Source organism: Xenopus laevis, chromosome 1S (genome assembly GCF_017654675.1).
Source record: "Xenopus laevis strain J_2021 chromosome 1S, Xenopus_laevis_v10.1, whole genome shotgun sequence".
Classification (NCBI taxonomy): Eukaryota; Metazoa; Chordata; class Amphibia; order Anura; family Pipidae; genus Xenopus; species Xenopus laevis.
In genome coordinates this window covers 67,228,583-67,255,064 of record NC_054372.1, presented here as the reverse complement: position 1 = coordinate 67,255,064, position 26,482 = coordinate 67,228,583, and the positions used below count along the sequence as shown (strand labels likewise).

Genomic DNA, 26,482 nt, shown 5'->3' with positions numbered 1-26,482 from the left:
TGATCCATCTTGTAGTTTTCCGCAGATCTTTTTAAATTATTGAGGGATTCCATGTTGCTGGTGTCACAGAGTATAGTTTTATTCTGGAGTTCAAACGAGGTCAGATATATATATATATATATATATATATATATATATATATACATCCTGAAGACGGCTCAAGTAAGCGAGCCGAAAGGTTGAATACATTTTGATATTCAATTTCTTATTGCACGAAAGTTTCATCGCATTATACATAAACATTGGCCCTTACTTAGGAAAGCATATCCCGATGTTCCGGAGTTTCAGGTACCTCCACTCCTTTCCTATAAGCGCCCTCGCAGCTTGAGGGATAGATTAGTGAAGGCAGATCTGGGCACCACACGTAATGATCCACAGAGAGTTCTGGCACCCCTGAGAAATGGTATGCACAATTGTGGTAGGTGCAATCAGTGTTCAAGCGTTATACGCATGGACACGTTTACACATCCATATTCAGGGAAAAAGTTTTCCATACAAGGCCACTACACATGCAACTCTGAATATGTGGTATATATGCTTAAGTGCCCGTGTGGGTTGGCATATATTGGAGAAACAATACAACCCATACGTGATAGAATTAGCCAGCATAAGTCCACGATTAGGAAGGAGGTGGTGAAGTTACCTGTACCTGCACACTTTAAGATGGCCCGACATTCAGCTGCATCCCTCAGGTTTCTTGTCATAGAGTCTGTTGCCCCCCACGTCAGGGGGGCAACAGACTCTTACAACTCCAGAAAAGAGAAAAATTTTGGATACATAGATTACAGACTATGCACCCGAGAGGACTCAATAAAGAGTACAACCTGTATGCTTTCACTTAATATGAACTATATGGTCAGTTATGGTGGAATTTAGAGAGATAAGGGATTGGGACACAGTTATATGGACACACAACCTTTCATTTCTTGCAGATTGTTTGGGATTTCACATGTCAATTGTATTTGGTTAGGTCTTTAACCTGTAACTAATCTTTATGAGGCGATGCATGCTTAGATATATACGAAATACTGTTTAACATACTAAAGTGAATTGATCTGTAACACAAGGGAACTGATTTGCATAATGATGAGAGGGGTGTGTACTACCTATGCTTTAAAATAGGTTGTGATGTCATAGCAATCTATTAATGCTTGAGAAAGAAGCGGGAGCTTCGAAACGTCGCATGTTTGCTGTTACCTGTTGGTAAAGAACTTTTTTATTTGCACAAAGTTGTCTTGACTTTTTTGTTGGTTATGTATATATATATATATATATATATATATATAAATATATATATATATACATATGTTGTTGGAAAAACCGCACTGCTCAGGTGTTATAAAAAATGTATAGATTTTTATTTGACACATACTGCTTCTTCAGCCTTTTTCAAAGTACGCTGAAACGTCAGTATGTGCCAAATAAAAATATATAAATTTTTTATAAGACCTGAGCAGTGTGGTTTTTCCAACTACACATGTTAATTGAACCCTTTGAAACCTGCACCCAGGCATTTAAATAATTTGTTTTTTGAGAGTGCTGATATCCCAATATATATATATTTAGTCCAAGTGTTCGCACTCTAACTTTGCTTGTTTCCTGGGTGCACGGTCAATCTGTATTATAGGCATTTCAGCAAGGACCAGCACTCCAGTTTTTCTTCAAATTATGTGATTTATACAGCATGTTGAAATAAATCACATAGTTTGAAGAAAAACTCTAGTACTGGTCCTTACCGAAACGCATATATATATATATATATATATATATATATATATATATATATATATATATATATATATATATATATATATATATATACACCTTCCATTTAATTCCATATACAAAAAGTACTATAGGAGACAGCTGCCACAGGTCTTTTTAAAAAATAAAAAGTTAAAGGACCAGTAACACTAAATTTTTTTTCCCCAAAATTCGTTAGTATAGAACGAAAAATAAACACCAAGGCAAATAAAACTTTTGGATTGCAAAGCCTTTATTAAGAGATAACTTACCAAAACTCCACTTCCTGTCCTCTTCTAAAATGGCGAAAGGGCGACCATCCATGCAGCGGCGTTCAACTTCTCCTCCCTGGCTATTCTAGTGACAGTATGTGAAGAGGAGGCAGTGGTCCGCTCTGCAGCGCTTCCCCTATTCCCAGCAGTCGGACTTTGACTCCAGCCTTTGCTCCTCCGACGAGGAAGAAGAAGAGGAGGAGGGCAGCCTCTGCCTCTCCAGCGGCAAGTGCTGTCTGCAGAATGGTAGTAATAGTAAGCGGCAGGCGCACCGATCTGCTGAAGAATATCCACTTGTTCCCCGTCGATGTGCCCATCTGAGTGTGCCTGGGGCTGGCAGTCCCAGCTGCTGCAGAAGAAGCCGCAATTTTAGACTCCGGTTGCTGCAGAATCCATGGATGAGGTGGGAGCGCTGAACCACTTGCTACCCGTCGATTTTCAGTGTTTCAGTCCCAATATCCCAGTATGTGCATTACAAATGAAATCTGTTTACCCAACAGCTGTCACTTCTGCTGTTTATAAATATACGTATATATGTATTTTTCATAGTAATTAGTATGAAATAAAGAGAAATAAGTCTTGCATTGTGCATTGATAATTGGGTACAACTTGATAAGAGCCTGCCATATATATATATATATATATATATATATAAGTACTATCAGCTGATTGAAAGACAGGTAATTTTTGAAATCATGTGTGAAATGGTTATCAAGAAGGAGAAGAACATTTACCTTGTTATTGATATAATTAATCTACACTCTGTTGCCCCCCTCCAATTAATAATAATTATCTTTCACTTAACTTATTATAGCAAGCTTTGTAAATATTAGTGGCATTACTAATGGAGTAAGCTTACTCATTAAAATAGCACTTAAACATGTAGCACTTAACAAACCTGAAGAAAAATATAATGTCAAAAAATACATAATTAGGCCTTTAACATTCATTACAATACATGCTGTCAACACTGAAAATAATTTCAATAAAATCTACACAAAACTGTCCTCTCCGTCAAGATTATAATGGCTGATCAAACTGATAACTGATCAAACTAAGAGATAAATGGCATTAGTTTCTATTAAACTAATGGGATGTGTGGCAGTATAAATGCAGTGTCAAATGACTGAAAGGTGGGCTCATTTGATGAGATTTGTTTATAAAATTTACCTTAAAACTACAGTTTCATCCAATACAAACATTTTAATGAGATATAAATAGTTTAAAAGTTTTTCCCAGCATTGAGCTGACATTAACCATTATATCCCATAGGCCTCACAATTGCAGTAAATCCAGGTGAAAAGATAAACCAAAAAATTGTCACTGCATTTGCTACACAGTAGATTCTATATTATACTGCCAAATAAATATTTTTGGAAGACTCTGAATCAGAAAAAAGTAATAAAGAACATACATTAGTAATGTGATTGTGATAAGTGAGAAAATGGAAGCTCAAATTCCCTTTAGCATGTTTGAAATGTCTGTATGCTTATTAGTTTAGAGTGTTTGTTAAAACATCTTATGTATTTTAGCAAGCTAAAGTTTTTAGCTACTCTATAAAAGGGTATATGGTAGTATTAGTGAGATTTAAGTAGGATATACAGTATATACACAATGTATTATTCTTACAATAGTGTAAATATAATACCTCTTTAATACCTGGTAAGGCCTCACCTAGAGTAGGCAGTGCAGTTTTGAGCTCCTGTTATTAAGAATGATATTTATGAGCTGGAGAGCGTGCAGGGACATGCAACTAAACTGGTTAAAGCAGTGAACCCCAACCAGTAGCTCATGAGCAACATGTTGCTTATTTTTGAATTCCAGGCTTGGAGGAAGGTTTTGGTTGCATAAAAACCAGATGTACTACCAAACAGAGCCTCCTGTAGGCTGCCAGTCCACATAGGGGCTACCAATACCCCCCAATCATAGCCCTTGTTTGGCACCCCAGGGACTTGTTTTATGCTTGGGTTGTTCCCTAACACTTTTTACATATAAATGTTGCTCACCGATGAAAAAGGTTAGTGACCCCTGAATTAGAGGGATGGACAGTCTGTGTGACTGTCAAGGTTGGGGTTGTTTCTCTGAAGAAAAGTGCCTGCAAAGGAACACTATTACTAAGTACATTAAAGGACACATATAATTGATATACATATTGCAGGTAATAATTTTTCACATATAGATATCAAAGAATATTTGGCCTCCCCTTTAAACTTGAGGAAATGAATGCTCATTTGTAGAAGTGAAAGGGGGAATTTCTTCAGATGTCACCTCTTTGAAGAGTTACAATGTGCCATTGTGATTAGTGGAAGAGATTATATGACGAGATCTTCCCACACCAGTCAGTGGAACTGAAGAAGCTGCTCGGAGTGAAACCTCTTCATTGGTTACTCGGCAAAGTCCATTTGTTTTTAGATTTAACTATACTAGATAATCTCTGTTTTGTTTAAAGGGTAAGGCATTTTTAGTATCTTAAGGCACAGAATGTCCCAATGTCCATAAAATATTGATGATGTGCTGAGAGCAGAGGCCCTCTTGTATTTGTTATATAGTTATATATGTGTGTGTATAGATAGGTCTGTATAAATATGTGCATATATGTGTACTGGGCACGTTTGGAGTGATTGAACTTTACTATGTAGCTATGTCATATGGTAAGATAGTGTAACAAAATTAAACCGGTTTCAAATTGTTTCAAATAACATTCCTGGATTTCTTTTTATTTCAAACAATTAAAGGCCCAGTTTTCCATGGCATAGTGTTGAAGTGCCTATTGTTTTCATAATTGCTAAAGCAAGATGATGCAATGATAGCCCACCTCCAAAACAGTCCTTCTACCAATCTTACAAGTCTGCTAAGCATCCTTCATGTCCTTTTTTTATCATAACTTGATTTCTTTAATTTCCTAAAATATTTTTTCGATTGCATGTAAGTGCAGTACTTAATTATGTACATTGCTTTTTTCCTGTTGCTACATTTGTAAATTTAATGTATGCCCAACCAACTATAGAAATAGTTACTAAATAAAGTGTGAAAAATGTGTGAAAAAGTGAGATATTGAAAGCGCTTATCACCCAGAAAACAATTTGATAAGTTACATTGCCATTAGGAATGAAACAATACTTGTTGTATAGTCCTATTGTGTTAAGAAGCACTTTCTTTTTTTTTCAGTCTGCCGAGAGGATTCCTTCCAGTCCATAGTCTCTTGCTCAGCACTTTTACTGTCCCATGCGGATCAGACAAGTGAAGAAAATAAATCTACAGATGAAGATCTGAAAATAATTGAATCTGCAAAAAAGTAAGTCAGTTGTTAAAATTTGAGACTATCATACAGGCAAGAAGACATCTTAAATATGCACAAACTCTTTCACTCCAGGTAAAATTGAAATGCCATGTTTATTATTTTGACAGTGCCAGTGACCAGTCATAGTCTATTAAAAATGGCTACCTGATTTGCCATTCTTCCCCTGAGCTTTTGAATACATCAGAAGACGACATAATATTTCTAGGACACGGCATAAAACCTGTTTTGTTGAGAATGAATTTGAAAATTTTCTTAGAAATATAGTATATATTTGTGTCAATCAATCTAAAAAAAAGATACAATAAGTTACAAGTGAATTATTAAGTAACTGCTGCAAATGATCATGCCTGTGTAAATACATCAGTCTTATATAAATAAAAGATAATAAAAAGGCCAAATGGCTCAAATTTAGTACAGGTATGGGACCTGTTATCGAGAATGCTCGGGACCTCGGGATAATAGATCTTTCTCTAATTTGGATCTTCATACCTAAAGTCTACTAGAAAACTATGTATACATTAAATAAGCCCAGAGGAAAAGAAAATCATCTTTAAAACGATTTCCATAATTCAGAACTTTGTAGATAATGGTTTTCGGGATAATGGATCCCATACCTGTATCTTCAAAAGCACAATTTTCCTTGCACATATATGGCTTTTTCTGCCAATATATTCTGGCCAAGTTTGGAGTATCAACTTTTTTTTTTTTTGTAACATATTTTTATTGATGAGCAAGTAAATAGTACAGAATCATGAGCCATTCACAATAACACCTGACTGCTCATGATGAACATTTTCATGATGTATGAGGCTTCATCAATGTTAAAGGGTACTTAGTAAGAAGAAATAAAGAATAGGGAAAGGGGGAGGTTAGGCAGAGGGACAAAAAAGGGAAGTAAGGGGATGAGGTAGATCGAAAGGGAGAAAAGAAGAAACAAGAGTTGAAGAAGAATAGAGTAGAAGATTAACAAAACAAGAACAGTCAGCCTTGGCTTCATATCGTATCTAGAGCTAGTATGAACAATATATTTGAGTAAAGTTATGTTGTCAATGAGAATGTGACTGCTCAAGACTCACCCCACTACATCAGTCTCTCCAATCAGCTCTATGAGCTCCGTGTGCTCAGCCACCAGCACCACCAGCGCTTGTGTTAAACCACACAAAAAAAAAAAAAAAATGTTCCAGGCGGCACTCCAGATAAGTATAAAGAGGTATCTTTATTGTGTCATGGTGGGTAACATCATCGCCTTAAGCCTATGACTAAGGGAATGCTTTCCCGAAACGTGTAAGGCAATGATGTTACCCACCATGACACAATAAAGATACCTTTTTATACTTATCCGGAGTGCCGTCTGGAACATTTTTCTTTTGGACAAAGTTATGTTGTGTCAAATTCTAGAGTTAACCTGATGACAGTTATACATTATGCAGTCAGACCCTCAAGCACCCAAACAGACCAGACCTGTACATATTTGGGGGTTTTATTCTGTAAAAAAGCTATTCTCTCCTCAAAAAATCAATTGCTATTGAATCGGTTTATCACCTCAGATAAAGTTGGGGAGTCCAAAGATTTCCATTTGGCAGCTATAGCTAATCTTGTAGCCGTTAAAATCTGGTTAGCTAAATTCTGGGAATGTTTGGAGAGCTGAGGGAATGGATTTCCTATAAGATAGGTTAAAGGATCTCTAGGCAGATTATGAGTTGTTACTTTGGTTAGTAAATCCGCTATGCCATCCCATAGCATCTGTAGTTTGGAATAGGACCAGAATGTGTGTAACAATGTGCCGACTTCACCACATGGCCTTCAACAAGTATTTGGATGGTCTGGAAACAAAGTGTGTAATTTATCCGGTGTATGATACCATCCCATAAGTACTTTGTATATACTTTCTTTTTTCCGGTGCAAATGACCATTTTCTGGGCATTGGATTGTGTAAAGATTTGTTTTTGCCACCTAGAGTAAAAACCCTGAAATGTACCTGAAAAAAGTCTGGGTTCTTTAGGTAAATTGTGTTCAAAGTATAGGCATATTTTAAATTGAGCTTCGTTTTGAGACTGTACCATCAGTGGCGTAACTAGACCCCTAAGGGCCCTGCTACAGAAATTTCCAACTTGCCCCCCCAAAGGGATTGTTCACCTAGGAGTTAACTTTTAGTATGATAGAGATTGATATTCTGAGACTATTTGCAATTGTTTTTTATTTTATTTTATTTGTGGTTTTTGAGTTATTTAGCTTTTTCTAAGGATATTAGAAGTCACTGAGGGGTTGTTCTGTGACCGTATAAAGACACAAGTCGGCAGGCTGAGTTATACATGGAACTCTGAGTATCACTCATGTATTATAAGGGATAATGTACTTCCTACTGTAAATGATAAGGATATTAGAAGTGACCATTGTGCTTAGCACAGGGGAATACCTATGCTGCCATAGTTTTATGGTTAATCTCTGTACAGACTATGAGCAAATTTAGGGGGGCTGTTCCTGCTGAATTGTGCTTAGTACAGGGGAATACCTATGCTGCCATAGTTTTATTGTATCTCTCTGTACAGGCTATGAGCAAATTTAGGGGGGCTGTTCCTGCTGAATTGTGCTTTGTACAAGGGAATACATATGCTGCCATAGTTTTATGGGACCACTATGTACAGGCTATGAGCAAACTAAGGGGCTGTTCCTGCTGAATTTAGACCATGCCCACTATGGTAGAAATATTAAATATATTGATAGCTAAACATTTCTTTTAGCTGCACAAATCTCATAATTCTGAGAAAAAAAGACACTGATGCAATTTAATTAATTATTAAAACATTAAGTAATATAAATACAATTGCAGTCCCATGTATAATACCCCAGAACTAAAAGTAGGATGAACACAGTAAGAATTTCATGTTTAATACCCCCAGAACTCATAGTAGAATGATACAGTGGCAATTCCATGAAAAAATAACCCCAGAAATCACATAAGGATGGCACACTGTCAATTCCATGTACAAATGGTGGTGGGTGGAGAGGAGGAACCTGCAGCAGTAGCACCACTGTCTGCCATCCATCCTACCTGCCTGTTAAGAGTCCTGGACAATATGAATGAATACTGGCGCCCTTTTCCCCTGTTGCAGATGGCTGTAATTTGTCAACCTCCCTGCACACTCTCTCAAACCCCCCCACACTCTCAACCCCCCTGCACACTCTCAAACCCCCCGAACACTCTCAACCCCCCTGCACACTCTCTCAAACCCCCCCACACTTTCAACCCCCCCTGAAAACTCTCAACCCCCCTGCACACTCTCTCAAACCCCCCCACACACTCACCCCCCTGAACACTCTCAACCCCCCTGCACACTCTCTCAAACCACCCTTGCACACTGTCAAACCCCCCACACTCTCTCAAACCCCCCATACACTCTCTCAACCAATCCTGCACACTCTCAACCCTCCCTGAACACTCTGAACCCCCTGCACACTCTCAACCCCCCATACACTCTCTCAACCCCCCCTGCACACTCTCTCTCTCAAACCCCCCACTCTTTCAAACCCGCCCTGCACACTCTCTAAACCCCCCTCACACTCTTAAACCCCCTCCCCATTCTCTCAAACCTCCCACACCACTCTCTCAAAACACACACTCTCGAACCCCCACCCCCTCAGTCTGCCACAATTTTTATCTATAAAGCCAGCCAGGGTCGGACTGGGCCGGCTCCGGTGGGCCCCGCCGGCCCAGATCCGCACCCTGCTTTTCTGCCTTGCGCAAAAGAAGTGGTTTACGCACTAACACGCATGCGCGTCGGGTAGGATACCGGACAGGAGCCGATGAGCGAGCGTTCCCCGGGGTCGGGAGGGGCGCCCTGAGGCAGAAGCCTCGGTGGGTCCGGGCCACCACCCTGAAGCCAGCAGAAGTGCGAGCTGCCGTGGGGCCCTGAGGGGGTGCGGGCCCTGGCCCAATCGCACCCCCTGCTCCCCCGGTAGTTACGCCACTGTGTACTATAAGTGTGTTGAGTAGATCGTAGAAGAACAGATGAGGGGGTTGGTTGTTTGTTAGAGGACCATATTTGAGAGTTAAGATGATTTCCTAAAGCCTGTTAATTTTCAAAATGACCCCATATGGTATTGGGTTCCCATAGAGACCAAGCCAGTAGCTGTTAAGGTGGGATGCCTCATAATACCTCTGCAGTGATGGAACACCAAGACCCCCATTCCTGATCGGGGCAGTCAGCATTACCTTAGGTATCCTATAACGCTTGTTTCCCCAGATGAACTTGTGTAAGGAGGCCTGGATATCCTGAAGAGTTTTGCGGGGGAAATGGGATAGGTAAAGACTCAAATAGATACAAAAACTTGGGAAGAATGTTCATTTTCAGTGCAGCGATCCTCCCAAACCAGGACAGAGACAAACCACTGCTGTAAAATGGTCTTTGTTTGGTTGATGAGTGGTATAAAATTATAGTCAAACATATGGTTGTATGAAGGGGTGATTTTTGTACCCAGGAAGGTAATAAAGTTTGATTTCCAGTTGTATTTGAATTTGGATTGTAGAATTCCTAAGGTCATTTGGGGTAGCTGAATTGGCAAGGCTTCCGTTTTGTTCAAATTCATTTTGTGTCCTGACAGTCTACCATATAAGTCCAATATTTTGTGCAAGGAAGGCAAAGTTAATAAAGGATTAGTGATGGTTAGTAATACATCATCAGCAAATAAGGACAGCTTAAATTGCTCGTGATTAACCTTTACCCCAGTAATATCCTGCTGTTTCTGATCACTGCTGCCGGGGTATCAACTTTTCAATCCCTTATAGTGTACACTTTGTTGAGCAATATAGAGATATGACTAGAGGGCTAGCATAAAATCACCCCATTAGTGTTCAATCATAAAGCAATTGCATCCAGGGTCTTGCTGTGCTCTGAAATTTGTGCTGGAAATACTGGTGTGTACAGAGTGCAAAGGAGCTAGTGGACCTGACAGGAAAGTGCAGTTTGACTTTTCCTGTGTGAAGGAAGAGCTGTGATTGGCTACAAACAATGTGGAGGTTTATTTATTGAAGGTCGAAAATACGAAAACCTCTAGCATTCTGATTAAAAATTGTCCAATAGGATCAGGGCTGCTCCCATTGCCCATTGGCAAAGTTTTGCCTTAGAGGTTTTCATGGTTTTTATACTTCATAAATCTCGACTTTTTAGAGCTTTTTAGAAATAGAGGAAAATCCCAAAGTTTTCAAGATTCTTGGGGAAAAAAAATCACAATTTGATCATCAGTAATTGGGACCCTTCGCTTTGTGGGGAATTTAAGGTGAATTTTTAATTTTTGTTCTAATTAAAGTATGAAGAAATATATCAGATTTATATATTAGTCCTTTATTAACACTTCATTTAAAAATATTCTTGAGAACATGATTTATACCATATGAAGTGCAACATACCCTAAAATAGATTTCTGTCATAAACCCTTGTCAGTTTCATGTAGCCTTTCGCAGAATCCCTATACTCTACATAACCTACAAATACCCTTGCAGTACAGAAGGATAATTATTTATTATGTCACATGAGCATTCCATTTTATGTTGTAATATAGGTCAAGGTTGATTTATATAAATTATATTGTATGTCTCCTAGGGAACACTCTATTAAGGCCTTTGAATGTCTATTTTGGTGGCATTTCCAGTTAAAAACTTTAATATTGACTAAAACAGAATGGCCATAATGTTAAGTTTTATTGTAAGTTCTTTCTTTCTCTAGGACATAATAATTTCTCATATATTTCCTTAGGGAAGCGCAAATGCACATGAATCCTAGTGCAGTAACCTCTATAAAATATATAAAGTGCACATGGAACACACATTTATAGTGTAAAGTGTAAAATTGTGAGAAATATAACTATATAGATAATTTGCAGTTTTTCTTTAAACGTGCAGGGGAATGTGTCCTTTTAATGGTTAGATCACCTACTCATCAGATGTTTGTTTATAAGAGGTAAAACAACATCCACATGTATAGAACTCTTCTGGATTTCACTCCATGTACATAATGGGATAAATTGCGCCATAAAGTATAATATAGTTAGGGGGTTATTTATTAAAACCTGAATATATCTCATTATTTTCTGAAATATACGCCGAGCAAATCCAAACGGGTTATTTACCCATATTTATGAATACATTTTCCCTAAAAATTCCAGTTCGGGAAAAAACTCGAAAAAATTGTGAAAATCCTCTGAAAATTAGATTCCTACAAATTTTCAGATTTTTCACCTGAATAATCTGATTTTTTTTTTGGATTTTTGCTCAAAAACCACAACATTTTCAGATTTTTGCATGAAACCTAGTGCAGATAAGGATATCTTTTGACTTATATACAACCTCGACAGGTCTGAGATGCCGGATTTTTTTTCTGTACCTGAAGGTTAAATGCTCCTATGTAATTTATTAGGCTAATGCTGCTTTATTGTGATTTTGATCTGTGCAATCAACAACTGTTTTTGGAGGTCATTCTTTAAAGGAGAAGGAAACCCTTTTGGCGCAAAACCTTTCCCCTCTCCCACCCATAGGCTCCCCTATTCACCCATCCATGCAGGTCCTCTCTTGCTGAGTTCACGGGCGCCATCTTCGTCCAAGCTTTCTTCTCGCAATGCTTAATCTTGCTGTCTTTTGAACTCAAGCAAACCACACAATCGGGCACCAGTAACCTTTTCGTTTTAACCTCATTTTTACTTTTATATATGAATTCAAATGAACTTATTTTAATGGAATTAAATGAAACAATTTAAGCCTTTATTCAACAATGATCATTCTAACCATACAGTATAATGTCAGAGGCAGTAGCAAAGATCAACAGTTTCAGTTTTGTGGTACCCCTACACCATCAAACAGCTTCTAGTAAGGGGTTGCACTGTGATGAAGCCTACTCTCCAAGTGAGTGTGATATTGTGCAACAAAATGGCTTCCATTTTTATTTTTGTTACCATATTGCTTATCTCCTTGGTGACAAGTTTAAACAAAGTACCTGATCTATAAATAGTATAGGTAAAGTGCAGATAAAGTAACTTTAATATAGACATCCAGAATGTGTTTTTTCAGACCTGGAGCCTAGCAGCTGCCTAATAAATACGTAGGATATGCCCCCCCCCCCATCTCCACACACAGACACATACACACAAAATGATCCCAGTCAAAGAATACCAGTGAGGGAAACAGAGCCAGTGATGCCTGGGGATCCAGAAGTGGGTCTCTGATCAATTATTCGTTTTAATATAAATGTGTGGAATGTTGAGGGTTTTAGAAAGATTTTACTAAATACTTATAGTTACCTAATTAATTCTTATATAAAATCTACAACCTAACCATTTTTTTTAAAATAAATGCATAAAATACAGTCATTCTGCAATGCTGCATAAAGTTATCTGTCTTATATGTGATCCTGCTGTCCATGTTTTTATAATGTTTTAATGTTTTTATAATGTCACTTTTTTGTCTTTTTTGGAGTTTACAGATGAGCAGAAAGCCCAAGATAGTTTTAATCCATTTTGAATAATTTAGTTTGTGTATGCCTTTCCTTTCTTCATCTTCTTGCCAGTTTTTTCCTTTGCTTTGGTAAATGTTGGAAAGGACATAAAATGAAAGTGATTTTTATGCCTCACAGACTTCCATAGATCTCTTACAGTATGTACTACATCTTCTATTCAAATGCATTTAACTTGTGAGCATCTGACCATAGTAGATAATTGAGCATCCACACAGAAAAAATAGTTGGACAGCAGTGAAGCAGGCAACCAAAAATAACCGCTGCTTTTTGCACATCTGTCAATGTTGTTTCATTGTATTTTGTTCTATTTAAATGGAGGGAACCTCAAACAAACTAGAGAATTTGAGAAATGTAACTAAGGTATCTTTCAGGTTAGATTAATTGAGTTGGACTACATCAGTTTGTCTGACTCATCAGATGCCAAGTCTTTTTTTGAATAAGAGTTAAAATGCCTATTTTGTCAATACAAAATAGGAGAGATGGAGAAACTAGAAGGTGCTGCACATTTAATCTGACACAAGCAGCTGTGTGAACAGTAACATAAGTTATTGTTTAGGGAAAGAGCAACTGGATAGACTTACATAAACATAAAGGAGCAGTTTTATCAAAATTTAAGCTTGCATTTTTTTGTAGAATCGAGAAAAAAACACAGCAAAACATAGAAAGAAGAACACACACATGATTTTTTTTTTTTAGAATTCTAAAAAAAACCACAAAGAGGCCCATTTATCAAAGTCTAAAGTATCTCAATATTTTTAGGAAAAAACTCGGACCAAATCCACATGGGCTTTCTTCGCCTTATTTATTAATAAACTTTCCCGAAAATTTTGTTTGCAGGAAAAAATCTGAAAAAATGTGAAAACAGTTTTTAAAATGTTTGCCAGAAAACCCAAACAATTCCAATTATTGCTCGAAACCCAGTGCAGATCAAAAAATCTTTGGGACTTCTCCAATTGACTTATATGCAACCTCGGCAGGTCTGAGATGCTAGATTTTCATATTTGGAGTTCTTCCATCTTCGGGGGATAATAAATTTTGAAAAATGTGTGTTTTTTTAAAATTCTGATTTTATACAAAAAAAACACACATTTTTCAGAGTATAGTAAATAACCCCTAAAAAGTTGCATGAAAAAAATTGGCTAGTAAAAGTTTGTCTGTGACTTTTGTTCTGCAAAAACAGTAAGTGCAGAACAAAATTTAACCTAACAAGTTTTTCTTTAATAAGCTATTAAAAAATAGGAAAAGCTATTGAAAATAGGAAAAAAAACATTGTGAATTTTATCCCTCTAGCTCGAAAACTGTTAAATCTGCGTCTAAATGTTTTTTAAATTCTCCATTTATGAGAGACATGTCAGCTGTGTTCAGTGGGTATATAGAAAACCAGTGTTCAGATTGCTGTAAAATAGAAACAAATTGATATCCAGATAACTATGTAATTTTTGTGTTTCTGACCCTCAAAATACACAGTGTTTTAACAATGCTGTTCAACACAAGGCCTTTGAAGGTCTTTATAAGGGTTGCTATGGAGATATTGTATGTGGGCAATCTTAGGAGACATAAAGACAACTGTTCACTTGGATACTGTGGTTACTTCATAATGGGATTTGGAAATGTTATAATAAGTTGTTTATATAACTCAACAAAAGCTACGAAAAGTGAAAAGTGAAAAATGCCCAGCAATAGAAAAAAGCTGTACAATATAGTTGCATCTTAAGTCATTTAAATGAGTCAGTTAAACATTTGCCTTTTTAATGTCAAAATACTCTTTATTTTCTTGGTGGAAATATATAATGTATGTAACCTTGTTACTTAATTATATTAACACATTTTCTTGTAGCTGTGGTTTGAATACAACCATTGTTTAAGACAAGTAGTGACACTTTTGTGCCCCATTATAAAAACTGGTACCGTTAAAGTAATAAAACAGCTGCCAAAAAAGCTGTAATTTGTCCAACATATCTAGTCACATACAGGTATGGGACCTGTTAACCAGAATGCTTTGTACCTTGTGTATATGGATAAGGGGCATTTCTGTAATTTGGATCACCATGCTTTTATGGTTGTGCAATGAAAGGTATTAAGTTTGCCCAGGCGCAGTAACCTATAGCAACATATTAGCAGGTCGCACTGCTCTTGGACAAACTTAGTGCCTGTTTTATATAAATACAAAAAGAAGATGTGCATCGTAAAGTATTGTTGATCTAATATCATAGTAGAATGATAAAACAATGAAAGCTATTTAGTAATTCATTTAACTGCTAAACATCTAGCTTTAAAAAGTTAACAAGGCAAAGCATTTTTCAAATCCCAGTGCAGATTTGACACTTAATAGTGCAGAGAAACTCTGCTAATAAAAAAGGGCCTGGGAGCAGACAGACTTCTGTTCAGCTACAAATTGCTGCTGACTCAGATGTCTGATGGCTGAGCAGAGATCAAGTAATTTGCCTTTGAGTCAGTGGCGCACAGATCACAGCCATGTACACATTAATTACACAAAAATGAGTAAGTTCCGAGATATGTATGTAGGAAAACCCAAAATTATAGATAACAAAACATATGTTCTATTATATATTTTCTGCTGGGTGGAACAAAAGTTTATTCCGCAGTGGCTTATGCAAAGAGTGTATGTGTAAAATATGTTATAGGGGGACAGATGCTCTTGTGGAGCATGAAAACAAAACAAGACAGTAAACTCTGTACAAAATGCAGCCAATCTCCTGGAAAGCTCATACAATCATGATGTAGAGATGCCTAGGACTGTGGGAAAGACTGTCTCTTCCACTGATAGCACCTAGTGGCCATAGCCCTGTTTCAAAATTTTTGCCTACATTGTTCAAAAAGCTCTATTCAAGCCCGCCTCTCATTGACCTACCACATGTAGACCACCAATGGTGATCAACTGAGAGATCCACTAATAGAGATGTCGCGAACTGTTCGCCGGCGAACTTGTTCGCGCGAACATCGGGTGTTCGCGCTCGCCGGAAGTTCGCGAACGTCGCGCGACGTTCGCCATTTTGGGTTCGCCATTGTTGGCGCTTTTTTTTGCCCTCTCACCCCAGACCAGCAGGTACATGGCAGCCAATCAGGAAGCTCTCCCCTGGACCACTCCCCTTCCCTATAAAAACCGAAGCCCTGCAGCGTTTTTTCACTCTGCCTGTGTGTGCTGAAGAGATAGTGTAGGGAGAGAGCTGCTGCCTGTTAGTGATTTCAGGGACAGTTGAAAGTTTGCTGGCTAGTAATCGTTTTGATACTGCTCTGTTATTGGAGGGACAGAAGTCTGCAGGGGTTTGAGGGACATTTTAGCTTAGGTAGCTTTGCTGGCTAGTAATCTACCTTCTACTGCAGTGCTCTGTATGTAGCTGCAGTGGGCAGCTGTCCTGCTTCTGATCTCATCTGCTGACTGCTGCAATAACAGTAGTCCTTGTAAGGACTGCTTTTATTTATTTTTTTGTTGTTTTACTACTACTACTACTACTACTACTATAAGAGCCCAGTGCTATTAGTCTAGCAGTGTTGGGGAGTGGGACTGGTGTGCTAATCTGCTGCTCCTAGTAGTTCAGCAGCACCAACTTTAATTTTTTTTTTTAATATTCATTTTTTTTTTATTTTACTTTTTTTTATTTTACTACCGCTGTAGTAGTGTATAAGTTGACCTTTTAGGCATTATTTGCCCTGTAGGCATTATTTGCACACTGTTTTCTTCAACCCGCCATCGAGCTGTGTGACCTTGTTCCCATTCTGTCTAAATATCCATAATATTACCGTCTCCAGAAAAAACACCGGAGTCACTTTTTTCAAGCAGCCATAATATATTTTACGTAATCCGTATCCACCGCTGTAGTAGTGTATACGTTGGCCTTGTAGGCATTATTTGCACACTGTTTTCTTCAACCCGCCATCGAGCTGTGTGACCTTGTTCCCATTCTGTCTAAATATCCATAATATTACCGTCTCCAGAAAAAACACCGGAGTCACTTTTTTCAAGCAGCCATAATATATTTTACGTAATCCGTATCCACCGCTGTAGTAGTGTATACGTTGGCCTTGTAGGCATTATTTGCACACTGTTTTCTTCAACCCGCCATCGAGCTGTGTGACCTTGTTCCCATTCTGTCTAAATATCCATAATATTACCGTCTCCAGAAAAAACACCGGAGTCACTTTTTTCAAGCAGCCATAATATATTTTACGTAATCCGTATCCACCGCTGTAGTAGTGTATACGTTGGCCTTGTAGGCATTATTTGCACACTGTTTTCTTCAACCCGCCATCGAGCTGTGTGACCTTGTTCCCATTCTGTCTAAATATCCATAATATTACCGTCTCCAGAAAAAACACCGGAGTCACTTTTTTCAAGCAGCCATAATATATTTTACGTAATCCGTATCCACCGCTGTAGTAGTGTATACGTTGGCCTTGTAGGCATTATTTGCACACTGTTTTCTTCAACCCGCCATCGAGCTGTGTGACCTTGTTCCCATTCTGTCTAAATATCCATAATATTACCGTCTCCAGAAAAAACACCGGAGTCACTTTTTTCAAGCAGCCATAATATATTTTACGTAATCCGTATCCACCGCTGTAGTAGTGTATACGTTGGCCTTGTAGGCATTATTTGCACACTGTTTTCTTCAACCCGCCATCGAGCTGTGTGACCTTGTTCCCATTCTGTCTAAATATCCATAATATTACCGTCTCCAGAAAAAACACCGGAGTCACTTTTTTCAAGCAGCCATAATATATTTTACGTAATCCGTATCCACCGCTGTAGTAGTGTATACGTTGGCCTTGTAGGCATTATTTGCACACTGTTTTCTTCAACCCGCCATCGAGCTGTGTGACCTTGTTCACATTTTGTCTAAATATTGATAATATTATCGTCTCTAGAAAAACCACTTGAGTTACTTTTTTTCAAGCAGCATTCATATATTTTACGTAATCCGTATCCACCGCTGTAGTAGTGTATACGTTGACCTTGTAGGCATTATTTGCACACTGTTTTCTTCAACCCGCCATCGAGCTGTGTGAGCTTGTTCACATTTTGTCTAAATATTGATAATATTATCGTCTCTAGAAAAACCACTTGAGTTACTTTTTTTCAAGCAGCATTCATATATTTTACGTAATCCGTATCCACCGCTGTAGTAGTGTATACGTTGACCTTGTAGGCATTATTTGCACACTGTTTTCTTCAACCCGCCATCGAGCTGTGTGACCTTGTTCACATTTTGTCTAAATATTGATAATATTATCGTCTCTAGAAAAACCACTTGAGTTACTTTTTTTCAAGCAGCATTCATATATTTTACGTAATCCGTATCCACCTCTGTAGTAGTGTATACGTTGACCTTGTAGGCATTATTTGCACAGTGTTTTCATCAACCCGCCATCGAGCTGTGTGACCTTGTTCACATTTTGTCTAAATATTGATAATATTATCGTCTCTAGAAAAACCACTTGAGTTACTTTTTTTTCAAGCAGCATTCATATATTTTACGTAATCCGTATCCACCGCTGTAGTAGTGTATACGTTGACTTTGTAGGCATTATTTGCACAGTGTTTTCTTCAACCCGCCATCTAGCTGTGTGTATTATCGTTTCCAGAAAAACCAACTGAGTTTTTGTTGTTGTTGTTGTTGTTTTTTTAAAAATAATGCCAGGCAAAGGCAGGCCGCCACGCAGAGGCCGTGCTAGGGGCCGTGCTGCTATGCAATCCTGTGGCCCTAGCAAATTGCCCAGTTTTAAAAAGCCAATGACCCTGAACTCCCAAAATGCTGAAGAGGTAGTTGACTGGCTTACACAGCACACCCCATCCTCTACCGTTTCTAACTTTACCACAACATCCTCCTCATCCTCCACTGCTATGGCCACCCCACGTAACACTTCCTCCACCACCGGTGCCCCTTCTTCACTGGGGTCAGAGGAGTTATTTTCCAATGAGTTTCTTGAACTGAGTAATGCGCAACCATTATTGCCAGAAGAAGATGAAGGAGATGAGGACCTTACACCAGATTTAATTCTGGCAGAGAACACGATAGAGATGGACATAATGAGTGATGAGGAGGAGGTCCCCGCTGCTGCTTCCTTCTGTGATGTGTCAGAAGAAATTGATGCATCTGAGGAGAATGATGATGAGGAGATTGATGTTTTGTGGGTGCCTAGTAGAAGAGAGCAAGAGGAGGGTAGTTCAGATGGAGAGACGGAGAGTCAGAGAGGCAGTAGGAGAATAAGACTTAGAAGAAGCAGGGAGGACAGCCCGCAGGGATCAGTAGGGCAACAACATGTATCGGCACCTGTGTTCAGCCGGCCAACGCACCCGCCATTGCCGCCAATACCGCAAACTCCGCCAACTTCTACTGTTACCGCCAGATCGCACACTTCCAAAAAGTCAGCAGTGTGGGATTTTTTAATGTGTGTGCCTCTGACAAAAGCATTGTAATTTGCAATGAGTGCAGTCAGAAACTGAGCCTTGGTAAGCCCAACAGCCACATAGGTACAACTTCTATGCGAAGGCACATGAGCGGCAAGCACAAAGCACTTTGGGAGCAACACCTCAAAGGCAACAGGCAAACTAAAAGCCACACTCCTTCTGGTCCAGCATCTTACTGCTCTACCTCTGCTCTCCTTGACCCGTCTGAACCACCCTCCACTCCGCCTTCCACCTTGACCACCTGTTCCCATTCCCAGTCATCTGCCACCAGCCAAGTTTCTGTGAAGGCCATGTTTGAGCGTAAGAAGCCAATGTCTGACTGTCACCCCCTTGCCCGGCGTCTGACAGCTGGCTTGTCTGCACTCTTAGCCCGCCAGCTTTTACCATACCAGCTGGTGGACTCTGAGGCCTTCCGCAAATTTGTAGCAATTGGGACACCGCAGTGGAAGGTACCCAGCCGCAATTTTTTTTCTAAAAAGGGAATACCACACCTGTACCAACATGTGCAGAGCCAAGTTACCGCATCTCTGTCACTTAGTGTTGGGCCAAAGGTCCATATGACTACTGACGCATGGTCCTCCAAGCATGGTCAGGGCAGGTATGTCACCTACACTGCCCACTGGGTGAACTTGGTAATGGCTGGGAAGCAGGGAATGGGTAGCTCAACAACAACAGTGGAGTTGGTGTCACCGCCACGGATTGCACGCGGTTCTGCCACCACCTCTACTCCTCCATCGCTCTCTACCTCGTCTTCTTCTTCTTCTTACTCTGCTGCTGGGTCCTCCTTCTCCTCCTCCACACCTGTGCACCCCCAGCTCCCCCTAGGCTATTCGACGTGCCAGGTACGCCGTTGTCACGCTGTCTTGGGGATGACGTGCCTGGAAAGCAAAAACCATACCGGATCTGTACTCCTGTCATCTCTGCAGTCACAGGCCGATCGGTGGCTGACCCCACACCAACTGCAGATCGGAAAAGTGGTGTGTGACAATGGAAGCAATCTGTTGGCAGCGTTGAGACTAGGCAATTTAACACATGTGCCCTGCATGGCACATGTGTTAAATTTAATAGTCCAACGTTTTGTCTCCAAGTACCCAGGATTCCAGGACGTTCTCACCCAGTCCAGAAAGGTGTCGGCCCATTTCAGACGTTCCTACACAGCCATGGCACGCCTTGCTGACATTCAGCAGCGCTACAACATGCCAGTCAGGCGTTTGATTTCTGACAGCCAGACTCGCTGGAATTCAACGCTCCTTATGTTGGAACGTCTGCTGCAACAACAAAGGGCCGTCAACGAGTACCTTTTTGAACTGGGTGGTAGGACTGGATCTGCACAGCTGGGGATTTTTTTCCCCCGTTACTGGGTGCTTATGCGCGATGCCTGCAGGCTCATGCGACCTTTTGAAGAGGTGACAAATATGGTCAGTCGCACCGAAGGCACCATCAGCGACCTAATACCCTTCGCTTTCTTCCTGGAGCGTGCCGTGCGACGAGTGACAGATGAGGCTGTAGACCAGCGTGACGAGGAGCTGGAAGCGCGCGATTTCTGGTCGGAATCACCAGAACGAACCCAGGCACCTGCTGCAACGCAGGGAGAGGTGCCAGAAGTGGAGTCAGAGGAGGAAGGTGGCTTTGTGGAGGAGGAGGAGGAGGACCAACAGGAGCAGGCTTCCCAGGGGGCTAGTGGTGACCTTTTGGGGACCCCTGGTCTTGTACGTGGCTGGGGGGAGGAGACCGTGGATGATGCAGTCCTTGATAATGAGGAAGCGGAGATGGATAGCTCTGCATCCAACCTTGTGAGAATGGGGTCTTTCATGCTGTCATGCCTGTTGAAGGACCCCCGTATCAAGAGGCTTAAGGAGAAGGACCTGTACTGGGTCGCAACGCTACTAGACCCTCGGTACAAGCATAAAGTGTCAGAAATGTTACCAACATACCACAAGTCCGAAAAGATGCGGCATTTACAAACCAGCCTGCAAAACATGTTGTACAATGCTTTTAAGGGTGATGTCACTTCAGGAACTCATCAACATTCCAGGGGCAGAGGTGCCAGTAATCCTGCCACGAGCACACCTGCAAGGACAAAGCCCTTTGGCCAGTCTGTAACGTCAGACATGCAAATGTTTTTCTGTCCAAGGCAGCGCCACAACCCTTCTGGATCCACCCTCAAAGAACGCCTCGACCGGCAGGTAGCGGACTACCTGGCATTAACTGCAGATATCGACACTCTGAGGAGCGATGAACCCCTGGACTACTGGGTGCGCAGGCTTGATCTGTGGCCAGAGCTGTCACAATTTGCCATGAACCTCTTGTCTTGCCCAGCCTCAAGTGTGCTCTCAGAAAGGACCTTCAGTGCAGCAGGAGGGATTGTAACTGAGAAGAGAACTCGCCTAGGTCACAAAAGTGTCGATTACCTGACCTTTATTAAAATGAATGAGGGGTGGATCTCGGAGGGTTACTGCACGCCGGAAGACTTGTTCTGACTTCTATGCAGCTGTCCTTCTCTTCAAGCCTCATGACTCCACACACAGCTGTCCTTTAGCGTCCTCCTCCTCCCTCCGCCACCGTTACAAACTAGGGTGCAAACCCTACTGGTTTAATTTTTTCTGGCCTCTGTGCTTCAGTGGCTGCGACCAAAAAAATGCCTATTTTCTGCATTTATATGACATAATTTTTCTGGCCTCTGTGCTTCAGTGGCTGCAACCAAAAAAATTTATATTTTCAGCATTTATATGGCATAATTTTTCTGTCAACTGTGCTTCAGTGGCTGCGACCAAACAAATGCATATTTTCTGCATTTATATGGCATAATTTTTCTGGCCTCTGTGCTTCAGTGGCTGCAACCAAAAAAATTACTATTTTCAGCATTTATATGGCATATTTTTTCTGGCAACTGTGCTTCAGTGGCTGCGACCAAAAAAATGCATATTTTCTGCATTTATATGGCATAATTTTTCTGGCCTCTGTGCTTCAGTGGCTGCAACCAAAAAAATTTATATTTTCAGCATTTATATGGCATAATTTTTCTGTCAACTGTGCTTCAGTGGCTGCGACCAAAAAAATGCATATTTTCTGCATTTATATGGCATAATTTTTCTGGCCTCTGTGCTTCAGTGGCTGCAACCAAAAAAATTTATATTTTCAGCATTTATATGGCATAATTTTTCTGGCAACTGTGCTTCAGTGGCTGCGACCAAAAAAATGACTATTTTCAGCATTTATATGGCATATTTTTTCTGGCCTCTGTGCTTCAGTGGCTGTGGCCAAAAAAACTGGGCAAACAATGCCTACAAGGCAACTGTGCTTCAGTGGCTGCGTCCAAAAAAACTGGGCAAACAATGTCTACAAGGTCAACGTATGGCGAAAAATGACTATTTTCAGCATTTATATGGCATATTTTTTCTGGCAACTGTGCTTCAGTGGCTGCGTCCAAAAAAACTGGGCAAACAATGCCTACAAGGTCAACGTATGGCAGTTGTTTAAAGAGAACAGTAGATTACTAGCCAGCAAAGCTACCTAAGCTAAAATGTCCCTCAAATCCCTGCAGACTTCTGTCCCTCCAATACAGAGCAGTATCAAGCAGATTACTAGCCAGCAAACTTACTATCATCTGTCCCTGAAATCACTAACAGCTCTCCCCCTACACTATCTCTTCCAAGCACACACAGGCAGATTTTTCAGATACATTTTTGCCCTTGATCCCCCTCTGGCATGCCACTGTCCAGGTCGTTGCACCCTTTAAACAACTTTAAAATCATTTTTCTGGCCAGAAATGTCTTTTCTAGATGTTAAAGTTCGCCTTCCCATTGAAGTCTATGGGGTTCGCGAACCGTTCGCGAACCGCTCGCATTTTTGCGCAAGTTCGCGAATATGTTCGCGAACTTTTTTTCCGACGTTCGCTACATCCCTATCCACTAATCCTCTGCCCCCCTCTTTCTTAGCTAGGCCTGAAGTCTATCACCTTAACCATCCCTTCAACTGCCCTCAATGCCATTATAGGTAGACCTTATTCTTCTCCTTCCATAGCTGTGCAATACTTCCTAGTTGCAGTACAGCTCCTGCTCAGAGGTGAAAGAAATGGCTGAAGTGTCCATACAGATTAGTCGCTTAAGAAGTCGCAGTTATGTTTTACCCTGCTTTTTTTTAAATTCCTTTTAAGATCAGAACCCTATACAATATATGTTTTCTGGTAAGCTGAATCCAGCCTAGAATCAGATGCTAGACAAGAAACTGTAAAGATGGCAATCATTTTTAGGATATCATGCTTTCTCATTTCTGCTCCATTTCCAGATTTTATTTAATTTTTTATTTGACTGTGATTCCTAAGAAGGTACTAAAATTCTACTGAATATACACTTATTTTATTGAGAACTTTTGTCACTATTTTTCTGATTGTATAGTAGCTCTGAGCTCTAAATTTTAGCTTTTGGATACATTGTTGGACTACAAATATGCTACATTACATTTAGAAATTAATTTTACAGTGTGACATTAAAGTGTGCTAATTCTTCCTAGTTCCAGTACAGCTCCTGCTCAGAGGTGAAAGAAAAAGCTAAAGTGTCCATACAGATTAGTAGCTTCAGAAGTCATAGTTATGTTTTAATTTATTTATTCCTTATCTGAACCCTATACCTCTATGTTTTCTGGTAAGCTGAATCCAGTCTAGAAACACTCTCTGATGCTGTACAAGAAACTGTAAATATGGCAATCATTTTTAGGATATCATGCTTCCTCATTTCTTCTCCTTTCCCAGGTACCATGCTAAATTTTGCTTTATTCACCATTGATTTTATCCAAAGACTAACCAGTTAGCAACAGGATTGCAAAGGAAGATACTTTGTCTCTTTGGTTTGTTTTTCACAACGGAATAACTATAGTACAAAAATAATGCAGAGGGGCTATCCCTCCCATAGTTGTGACACAATTAATGCAATTAATTCACCCATTAACCTAATACTATGCTGTTTATTTAACACTAACATTTACACCTTTCTTTGACATTATATACTCCCATATACAATACACAATATCCAAAAATATTTTGCAGAAATTGCACGGTTATTTTATTGTGTTAGATAACAGCAAGATGACTGAATTTGGAAATTACGTTTAAAATACCTACAGTCATATGAAAAAGTTTGGGAACCCCTCTTAATTCTTTGGATTTTTGTTTATCATTGGGTGAGCATTAAAAGTAGCAACTTCCTTTTAATATATAACATGCCTTATGGAAACAGTAGTATTTCAGAAGTGACAAAACGTTTATTGGATTAACAGAAAATATGCAATATGCATCGTAACAAAATTAGCCAGGTGTATAAATGTGGGCACCCCAACAGAGATTTTACAATCAATACTTAGTTGAGCCTCCTTTTGCAAATGTAACAGCCTCTAGACGCCTCCTATAACCTTTGATGAGTGTCTGGATTCTGGATGGCGGTATTTTTGACCATTTGTCCATACAAAATCTCTCCAATATTGTACTTCTCCCTCTAAATAAATGCCTTTGTAGATTTCTAAGTGTGTTTAGGGTCATTGTCTTGTTGGAATATCCAACCCCTGCATAACTTCAACTTTGTGACTGATGCTTGAACATTATTCTGAAGAATTTGTTGATATTGGGTTGAATTCATCAGACCCTCGACTTAAACAAGGGTCCCAGTCCCTGAACTAGCCCCACAGCCCCACAGCATGATGGAACCTCCACCAACTTGACAGTTGGTAGCAGGTGTTTATCTTGGAATGCGGTGTTCTTCATCCACCATGCAAATCGCTTATTGTTATGACCAAATAACTACATTTTTGTCTCATCAGTCCAAAGCACTTTGTTCCAAAATGATTGTGGCTTGTCTAAATGAGCTTTTCCATACAACAAGTGACTCTTGGTGTTTGCATGAGTGTAGAAAGGGCTTCTTTCTCATCACCCTGCCACACAGATGTTCTTTTTGCAAGTTGTGCTGAATTGTAGAAAGCTGTAAGCATACACCATCTGCAGCAAAATGTTCTTGCAGGTCTTTGGAGGTGATCTTTGGGTTGTCTGTAACCATTCTCACAATCCTCCGCATATGCCGCTCCTGTATTTTTCTTGGCCTGCCAGACCTGGGGGTTTACAGCAACTGTGCCTGTGGCCTTCCATTTACTAATTACATTCTTTACAGTTGAAACAGACAGTTTAAACCTCTTAGATACCTTTTTGTAGCCTTTCCATAAACCATGATACTGAGCATTCTTTGTTTTCAGATGTTTTGAGAGTTGCTTTGAGGATCCCATGTCCCATGTCACTCTTCAGAGAGCAAGTTGTGCTTCTGTCAAACAGAAGCACAACTTGCAATTGGCCACCTTAAATATATTTTCTCATGATTGGACACATGTGCCTATGAATTTCAAGATCCAACACCAATTCGGTGTTGCCAGTAATCGGTATTGAGCAGTTACATGCATTCAAATTACCCAAATTTTTGCACAGTCAGTTTTTCACATTTGATTTAATTTCATACAATTGAATACTGCTACACTAAAAATCTTTGTTCAGAAAACACCCTAGTACTCAGATGTTCCTGGGAAATGAAAGACATACCACTGTTATCTTTTTTGAGTAAATTATTATGCAGAAGAGGCCTGCACAGGGGTGGACCCACAAAATAGTAGAGCCGGAATCAGATTGTAAAAGGTTAAAAACTTACATTTTATTTTCCATAATAACTAAGTGTCCCTGGCAGACACCAAACGTAAGTTTTTAACCTTTTACAATCTGACTCCGGCTCTTCTACTTTGTGGGTCCAGGCCTGTGCTGGCCTCTTCTGATGTTTCCTGGTGTTTGCTCGCTCTGCTGAAGGTCTGAAATGTGTGCCCCCGGCCCACCGTACATAGTGGTAAGCTCATCTAATGTACTTAATACACTGCATACACTGGTTCCTAATTTGAATATTCTAAATTATTATGCAGGCTGAGAGGGATTCCCAAACTTTTTCATATGACTGTATGTTGCAGTGCTAGAGGACTAAAATGAGTGAGATTTATAAAAAAATGTAAAACGTTGTTAAATGTAATATTTGCTAAAGTAAATGTTTAGATGGAATAATATATTATGGCCGTGAGACTGATTTTAATAAGAATAGAATATTGTAGTTATTTTGTAAAGAAAGATGCAAGTATTATGTAATGAACTCAAAAGTATTTCAGGTAATTCTATGTACAGTTCAAATCCTAAAATTCTACTGGATATACACTTGTT

At 39.7% G+C, this 26,482-nt stretch overlaps 1 protein-coding gene across 1 annotated transcript in view; it reads left to right on the top strand.

Moving 5' to 3' along the window:
• LOC108706752 (serine-rich coiled-coil domain-containing protein 1-like) overlaps positions 1–26,482 on the top strand; it is a 558,012-nt gene that overhangs the window by 246,983 nt on the left and 284,547 nt on the right. Inside the window, 1 exon segment of the mRNA XM_041579683.1 lies at positions 5,184–5,310. Coding sequence (XP_041435617.1) covers positions 5,184–5,310 — 127 coding nt within the window.